The following is a 9,049-nucleotide window of genomic DNA, read 5'->3' as shown; positions in this document are numbered from 1 at the left end:
GCACAATTTTACGCAGCGCCCCGCCACGCTGAGGCGACACAGAGGGAGAGGACATTTATTTCAGAGCAGGCGGTAAGTCTCCAGCATATTCTCAAAGTCTCCATTCCTCCCTGAAATATTCTGCTTGATGAGAGGTTGGAAAAGACAGTGTGGTCCACTGACCATTATTGGGTGAGGTTGAAGATTAAGAGACTAAGTCTACATCAATACTGCGTTTTTGTTTGAAAACGATGTTTAAAATAATCTCTGTTCACTCAAGCATTTGGTCTCTGTGCCAGTTTTAGTCCCCGTCTATACTAACACAACAGAAAAACCACTATGGCTACCGTTCACATACACTTGACATGCTTGTGTTTGTGTACATGGGAATGGCTTGTATGAATGTAAGTAGTAAAAAAATTGAACTACACAACAGCTGTTAGCAAAGACAACAGGTGATAGATTTTTAATGTTGCGTTCTACACTGGTAGCCGAGGCTGATGCCAGTTGTTCACAAGGGGGTCATGTGATAGGAGCCTGACGAATCAGAGAAGGCTACGTTCTGACTGAAATGAGAGTCTGTGTCAGTGTTTCCAAACATCTCTGTTTCTGCCTGTCCAGACTGAAACCCAAGCTCTGAAGTAGTGTGGACGCCAGGCGTATCTGTACCAGAGTAGATGGGATTTCAAACAAAAATGTAGTTGTGTGGATGAAGCCTGAATCCTACTGTCCACATGCAGCATTATGGGGTGGAGGATAAGTAACAAGAAAACACATCAAAATGAACTGAATTGTAAGTGCTCACATTTTTTAATAAATCTCTTTCTAACGCTGACATATACACACACTTTATTCCAGCACATTCGACTACTTTTATAATAGGAGCAGAAAACAAACCATGGACCTCTGCTACATACAGGCCTTCTTCTATTAGGAAATTTCCCTCCATGTGCCAAGTTGGAAAGACTCAAAGACTGTTGAAAAGAAAAAGATGCCACACATTTCCTTCAGTTTTCGAGTTCAAAGTGGAGCCTCACAATGAATAATTTGTGTCGACTCCTTCCCACGTTGTTTTCAGTTTAACAATAAAACTGTCAAGTATTTCACGAAGGATTCACCAAAACTTGGGTGGAAACAACTTGTATTGCAGAAATAATTTTTTTGTATTCCTATTATTCTAATGCGTTGCTTAGAGGGAGACAATTACCCATTGATATGGAACAGTTCTTTCAGTGATGTACAGTTGGAATCAGCTCAGGTCAAGCTGTTTGCTCACAGTTGTCACTTGTTATCCCATCCTGATCTGTGTCAGAGTGTTGTAGCTCTTCCCTGAGCTGTGTGTCTTATTTATTCATGCCAGATCCACAGGGGTTTAGTTACATAACTGTCTGTTTAATTATTTGGAAACATTTCACTTTACTTTTAGCGCCTCTGTCTTATGGTGGTGGTGGGATCAGCACATCAGAGGGGCCTATAAGCATCTCTGTCAGACTCTGTCCTACCGACTTAGCCCTGACTCTTCATGTTGAGCTGCTTTATTGACACGTGTGCCTGTTTCTCCTCACTGCTGCCTCCAAGAAACATCTGAACACAAGCCTTCCTCATTGTAGAATAGGTTCTAATCTACATCAGGACAATATCCTGTTGTAGAAGCTCTGTCATGAGCAGCCTGACCCACTGTCAACCACAATTACAGCAGGAGCATGGATGATTAAGTTGTGAAAGCCAGAGAGAAAGACAGGGAGGGGAAATTAGAAGTGGTGTTAGGGACTCCAACTGTGGGACAGACTCCTCTGAAGACTGGGGAGAGGCTTTAATTTAAGGTAGACCAAAATCTTTGTTTAAAAAGGCTTCAAATCTCTGCCTTACATAGGAGGGTTTTATAAACCCAATGAATAAATGGTTATTCCATATGCTCTAACAGGGTTATACAGTATTATGACATAACAAATACAGCTGAATCTGAATCTGTATATATATTTGAAAAGTACCACCAGCTTCTCAAATATGATATAATATAAGAATGTAAAGAAAAAGCCACCTATTGTCAAGGTGCTTTTCTTTAAACAGTGAAAATACTGCACAAAGATGAAACTCATCTCAGTTTATCAAGTTGTATCATGAACAAAATGACTCGGCCTACCAGAAAAACTGAGATTTTGGTTGACTGGCTGATTTTGATTTGTGAGGACTTTCTCTTGTTATTGAGTGCACGGACATTAGTGCCTTATTGAGGACAAAGATCTGAGCTGACACCAAATGAGTCATATAAAGGCTACAGAGAAGTGATCTGAGCTACATCATGCGAGGCATCATATGGTGCACTCTTCCCTTGAACTGTTGAGTGTCCACACGCGCTTTGTTCCATTACAAATGACGTACGACCTTAACTGAGGGGCAGGGCTGTGCGCTCGGCAGAAGCCGCTGCCTCCCTCACTGATGCAGAGGATGTGCCGCCTGTCTCCGCTATATAAAGAGCTCAGAGCGGCCAGAGCGCACAACTCCGTGGTGCTGAGACCTCAGAGACACCACGCACACGCTCACCCACTCACGCACACTCACACACACTCTCTCTGCAGCCGCGCAATGACTGGAGCCATGGACGGCTTCTCGTGGAAACTTTTTCTACTTTCTTGCCTGGCTATGAAGAGCTGCGCGCAAGACTTCGGACAGACGCAGTTTATTTGCACGTCGGTGCCCAAGGATATGGACTTGTGCTCGGCTACGATGCAGAACAGTGGGCCGGCGGAGGACCTGAAGACCACGGTCATGCAGCTGCGGGAGACCGTGCTGCAGCAGAAGGAGACCATCATGAACCAGAAGGAGACGATCAGGGAGCTCACCTCCAAGTTGAGCCGATGCGAGAGCCAGAGCCTCCCCGCGGCGGCGGGACCCGGCGGGAGGCGGCCGGGGTCGAAGAACACGATGGGGGATGTATCCAGGGGAACCACGGACACTCTGGCTCAGCTGGGACAGACTTTACAGACGCTCAAACAGAGACTGGAGAATCTAGAGGTAGGCAAGCAGAGGAGCGCAGGAGAGCAGGGGGAAGTTAGGTAGATTGGCTGATCTGGGTCGTTTTCAGGATGAGTGTTAGAGCTTTAATCAAATGCTGCAGTGTTATTCTGTGCAGTCTCTGCTGGGGCCACATGTATGTTAGAAGCCTGCATCTTTTTTTCATGGCAGCTAGAGCAGTAAACCAAGTTGAAGATAGCTGTCTTTTAAACAGAAACAGCGGAGCATCAGATTGGACAGGGCAGAGGGAACATGTGCCAAAGAGTTTAGCACCAGAGAAAGTGTCCCATGTCCCCCTCTAACCCAGTGTCTGTCTCCCTCTGTCCAATGCAGCAATACAGCCGGGGGAACAACACCGTGCAAGCCAACAGCCTGAAAGACCTGCTGCAAAACAAGATAGATGACATGGAGAAGCAGGTGCTGTCCCGGGTCAACACGTTAGAGGAGCCCAAACCGGGCCCCAGGAACGACACCGAGCAGCGGAACCGAGTGGAGACCACGCTGACCTCTCTGCACCACCGGATTACAGACCTGGAGAAAGGTGCGTTTGGATTGCAGAGCGCACAGCACAGAGCGGCTCAGTGTTGCTTTCAATGTGTCTCTGTGGAAATTCCGCAACGATTATTTCTTGTGATTTAATTGCTTTTTAAAACCCAAGGGTGCCTCCGCCTTTAGAGAAAGAAAATGTTCGGTATTACTGCACTCATGTGAAAGCGCTCACGGTGCCGCATCCATCTCGTTGCGCACAGATAGTGTGAACGCAGAAGGGAGAGCTGCATTGCTTTGCATATTTCAACACCTCTTAGCACCTTTGCTTCTCTCAGTTTATGTTTTTCACAACCAAACCAGGACTGTCACACTATGACTAGAGCCAGTGTATGCACAGGGTAATTATTTTTTGGGAGAGGTCAGATGCAGGGGAAAGTTTGGAGCAAATATCAGAGGCTCGTTCTGCTCTTCAACACGTGCAGATGAGCCTGCGTATGATGCGAGGGAGAGAGAGAAGGAAAGAGAGTCCTCCTACACACGGATAACGGATAGAAAATGATAGTAAAAACAGTTTTTCATAAATGATCAGCTGGGAAATAGATAAAAATGCCTTTCTCTTTATCAAATGTTCATGGATGTTAAGGAAATAAGGGGTTTATGAAGTTTCATCCTTCAGGTAATGCCTCAATATATGTACAAAATGCTCACTATGTATTGATGTGAATTTGTATTGATATGAATTTGGCAGAAAAACATGTACATGCATGTCATTCACAGGTAAAGAGACCAGGCCAACAGATAAGTTCCAGCTCACCTTCCCCCTAAGAACCAACTACATGTACGCCAAAGCCAAGAGGAGCCTTCCTGAGATGTACACGTTCAGTGTGTGTCTGTGGATCAAGTCCAACGCCTCGCCTGGAGTGGGAACACCCTTCTCCTACGCTGTGCCGGGTCAGGCCAACGAGCTGGTCTTAATCGAGTGGGGGAATAACCCCATGGAAATTCTCATTAATGACAAGGTAATGACAAACTCAACAGTATAAATCACATTTTTTTTCTATCTTCAGTGCTTAACTGTGGCCTCTTTGCATTCATAACCATCATCTTATCATGTGAAAGAACCTGCAGTGATTTCAACAATAGGAAAAAGTGAATGTATTTTGTGCTTGGCTGTGCCAGAGTGACCTGACATCTCTTCAGTGCCAGAACTGGAAATGGAATAAAAATAGGTGCTAATTTGAGCAACAGAAGGTCTTTTTATAGAGCAACAGATTTGTGAGATAGGAAGTGATTCAGCAGGAAGAAGAGAAGGTGTGGGGAGTGACTCTGCTTCCCAAGTGTAAAAAAGGGGATTGTTGAGTGGAGAGAATGACGTAATTTATGAAACGTCTCTGCTGCTGCTGCAGGTCGCAAAGCTGCCGTTCCTCATCAACGATGGAAAATGGCATCACCTCTGCATCACGTGGACCACCCGTGATGGGATGTGGGAGGCCTTCCAGGACGGAGTGATGCGGGGCAGCGGGGAAAATCTGGCACCATACCACCCCATCAAACCTGAGGGAGTGCTGGTCCTGGGACAAGAGCAGGTGGGTGTCCAATAATCTTGGCCAATTATGGCTTTTATTTTAGACAAAGATTAAATGTGGATATCTTAAATATCAACAGTCCTCTCAGATAAAACTCATTCTCTTTTTACATTGTGCTCAAGTACAATTTTATTTTCACCTTATAAATCTTTCTCCAGTCAGACAAACAGGATTGTGAGCATCACTTCATTGCTCACATTTAAATCTGATGTTGTACACTGTCCGTCTCATTCCACAGGACACACTGGGAGGAGGCTTCGATGCAACACAAGCCTATGTTGGAGAGCTGGCCAACTTAAATATCTGGAATAGGAAACTTTCCATTGCCGAGATCTACAACTTGGCGACCTGCAACAGCAAAGCACCGGCTGGCAACGTCTTCTCCTGGACGGAGAGCAACATTGAAATATTTGGTGGAGCGACCAAATGGACCTTTGAGCCTTGCCGCTCCCTCAACTGAACTGCAACTTCACCGTTCAAAAAATGGCCTCTCTGTATTTCTGAGCTTTTGTCGTTCTTGTCTTCATTTGACGTTTGTTAGAGACTACTTGAGTTGTTGGTACGCTTAAATCTGGGATTTCTATCATTCTTAGGTATTTATGTGCAAAACAACACTTTCCATCTTGAGGAAAAAAAAATCTTACTCGTCTTGGGAACCTCAGAGAAAGTATTGGTATCCGTTGCTTTTTTTCACTCCCCATGGACGTTCATTTAAAAAGCACACTTAAGCTTTTCGTTTGGCTTATTTTGCCTTGGACTGGCAGCTGGCAATCTGCGCCTTATGTTTGGACAATTCACAATCCAAGTGAGGAATTACTTAACCGCCCCCACCCCTTTTCCCCCTGGAGAGCGGGAGATTATGCTGTCCATCCAATTCTTGTCCGTGTTTGGCGCCGTGAAGTGTTGTCTGATGCGGTACAGCTCCTTGCGAGCCCCCGACTTCCCGCCCTCCCCCACTTCCCCTCTCCGCTCCCACCCCTCCGGAACTTGCACTGTGACTGACGAAGGGAACGCCAGGAGAGGAGGATACGCTGAAGGACACTGCAAAGTCAAGACTGTGGTACAAGTTGTAATCATTGTGTCGCTTCAAGTGATTCTGTAAGAATGTCGTTAACTTGCCAACATTGCTACAAAGCCTGGGTGCCTTGGGCTGGTAAAAATATTCAGCACATTCAGTATGTTTTCAGTTGCAAATTCAGTGTTTCTGTTTTATTTTGTTTCCCTGAGCTGGTTTGAGTTTCTTGTTCCTCTGGTAAATGTAATTTAATTACAGTTTGTTATCTGACATGATGTGTTTTTGGCAGGTGTTTGTACTACTCTGTATTAGGAATGTTACAGTATCTGTATAGTAACAGCATGAATGACAGAGTGCTGTGAAAGCATTGTTGAAATCTGCTTTACTATCTTCTCTGGGTCTGGGTTTTCTACTGTATTGTTATATGCTCCAAGCATGGCAAAACTGAGAGATGAAGAATTTAATTTTTGTAATAAAATTGTGATACTTAATGTCACAGTGCACTCCTGACTTTGGTTGCGTGCATCAAAAGGTGGGATCACGACTGAGGGAAAGGAATGTGAGGAAAGCCGACACAATCGCAGATTTAATCTAACCTTTCTACCGTGTCACGCAGAGTGAAAAGCTGGGGAAGCTAATTGCAGGATAAGTGAAAAATCCAAAGGTAGTCAAGGTCACCAGGACGGGGCTTCAGACAAGAAATGAAACTGTGTGGGTGTCTGTGTGTTTCTATTTAAGCTGACTGCAGAGGATAACCCACTCGCTGCTTTGTTGTTCCTGCTGTGAGATGCGGTGCCTGCACTAAAGACAGCAAGGCTCTCGGAGGGAGGAAAAGTGCCTCGTCATATCAGCCTTTCAGGGGCTGGGTTCAAGTGAGTGCAGCCTAAACTCAGACTGCAGCACTAAAGGCTTGACTTTGATTATGGATTCACTCAGAAGACCTGTTGCTGTAACTCCAAACATTTAAAGTGAAGAGATGCTGCTGGTGACAGTGACTGCATTTCAAGTAGACACTTCATCTGTTACTCCTGCGTCAAGTGGTGAAAGCAATACATCAGAATGACACCATTTGTTTTATCAAACCGCAACATGAGACAGTTCTGAGAAGCTCTTCACAGCGGACAGCCGTTATTTTTCTTTAACAATCCATATGTTGAATCATTTCAGGTCCAGCTTGACATTAAAGGAGACTTTTCAAGCTTTTTCTTATATACAAAGTGAACTCTCATTGGACCACATGGCTGAAACTTTGACTCTTCACACCTCAAACCTTTCCAAAGCTTTAAATTCAGCCAACACTTGCACTGTCAAAGTGCCTTTAAGCTTGACCTCTAAGAAAAGGTATATGTTACCGTCACCTTACTGACTTATAAAATGTGTTGATTGATAACTGATGATTCAAAGTGTTCAACATTCAACCATCTTAAGCATGAGTTCAAATGACATTTCTGCTCTCAGCTTAGAACACTTCAGTCCTCTTCAAACTTATATAATTTTACCAAAATAATTTTTTATAAGTTCTAAAAAAAAGCATGTGCAGAGGATGCCAGAGGGGAAGGGGACCAAATTCATAGAAAGGCCTTTTTTGCAACAAGAAAAATATGTCTGAAAAGTATCTAAAACAAACCCATGACTGAGGTTTGTTCGAACACTGCTACAAGGCAGTTATGCAATGATAAATAAAATAATAAATGTATTTCTGTAAATTCTCCTTGCATGTTCATGTAAATCAGACCAACTCCTACATAATCCTCTGAATGACATCCTCATCCTAATACTGCTGATGCACTCTGGCTGAATGGCTGCCTCTTGCGCCTCCATTTCCACCTCTCACCAGCTCTCCATAGAAGATAATTACTTTAGTGTCAGCAGTCAGTAAGAAGATGCTGATGTTGTATGGCTAAGATACAATACCACAATGTGCATACAGATTATATATACAGAAATGAATCTATTTTTTAGAAAAAATCTACCAAGGAAAAAAGGCACCCTTTCCTGTGGGAGCTAAAAGGGCAGGTGTGCACATGTATGCTGACAAACACCAACAGACACGTCGAACGTTTTTCAGCACTTCAGCAGTTTGAAGTTTCAGTCCTCAGTGTGGTGTAAACTCATGAATGAATTCATCGAGCCCTGACTCAAACGTTATTTGGGAAAGACAAACTTGTAGGTCCTTAGAGGGATTTTTGTTCAATAAATTTTTGTCTCAACCTTGACCTTCAAGTGGATTTTCTTGAGCTGAGAGAGAATCTGCATCACCTTTAATCTCCCATGATGCATGGCAGCTATAAGCCAGGGTCAAGAACCTGTTAAAACAATGACAAGGCATTAATACAAGCAGCCTTTCCCTGTCACCACATTTAAAATACACAGACACACACACACACACACACACACACAGGGCAGAAAACAATTTATGCTGTCCCTTAGCCACACTGACAGATGGATCCCAAAACACTCGGGTTTATCAGCCAATTACATTTATAGAAAATACCAGGCAGCTAAAAGATGACTGGGCCCTGGCCAAAGTGGCTGTCACTGTGGAACGACTTTTCAACAATATACAAGATGTCGCTAGAAGTTTGCCCCATCCCTTGGAAACAAAAATACTCTTAGTATACGCTTAGTAACACTTGATGAAGACGTTTATGTGTTCTGATGAATGTTATTTAGTGTTACTAAATAATAAGTGGACCCACCTATTAAAATATAACCACAGCCACATAAGCCTACCTCTATGTTTGATGCCACACACAACACCCATCAATGGGCACACAATAATTATCACTGGGTCTGCTTACTACGCTCAGCCAATAGCCTGTCGGGGTAATGCTGTTAAGTCCTGACAGAACACAGTTCTGCAGCGCTTCAGCTTTGTGCAGATTTGAAAGCAGATGGACTAAACTAGATCCAGGCGGATGATCTTACACCTTGTATACATAAGACACAAAGATCAAGCCACTTT

General features: G+C 43.9%; 1 protein-coding gene across 1 annotated transcript; it reads left to right on the top strand.

The window, feature by feature from the left end:
• The first annotated feature begins 2,455 nt into the window (after positions 1-2,455).
• Positions 2,456-6,575, top strand: LOC109627273 (neuronal pentraxin-1-like). The gene is made up of 5 exons (XM_020083753.2): positions 2,456-2,994; positions 3,328-3,535; positions 4,261-4,502; positions 4,890-5,069; positions 5,308-6,575. Exons 1-5 carry the CDS (start codon positions 2,566-2,568, stop codon positions 5,527-5,529), a joined length of 1,281 nt encoding a protein of 426 aa, XP_019939312.1. The 5' UTR covers positions 2,456-2,565; the 3' UTR covers positions 5,530-6,575.
• The last annotated feature ends 2,474 nt before the right edge of the window (positions 6,576-9,049 follow it).

Source organism: Paralichthys olivaceus, chromosome 8 (assembly GCF_024713975.1).
Source record: "Paralichthys olivaceus isolate ysfri-2021 chromosome 8, ASM2471397v2, whole genome shotgun sequence".
Lineage (NCBI taxonomy): Eukaryota > Metazoa > Chordata > Actinopteri > Pleuronectiformes > Paralichthyidae > Paralichthys > Paralichthys olivaceus.
This window is presented reverse-complemented; position numbering and strand designations above follow the sequence as displayed.

What these genes read in the sequence shown, in the direction of transcription:
- LOC109627273 (XM_020083753.2), top strand. Translation starts at nt 2,566, where the DNA reads ATGACTGGAGCCATGGACGGCTTCTCGTGGAAACTTTTTCTACTTTCT. An exon ending in AAATTCTCATTAATGACAAG is followed by an intron (nt 4,503 to 4,889) that starts GTAATGACAAAC and finishes CTGCTGCTGCAG; the next exon opens with GTCGCAAAGCTGCCGTTCCT. An exon ending in TGGTCCTGGGACAAGAGCAG is followed by an intron (nt 5,070 to 5,307) that starts GTGGGTGTCCAA and finishes CTCATTCCACAG; the next exon opens with GACACACTGGGAGGAGGCTT.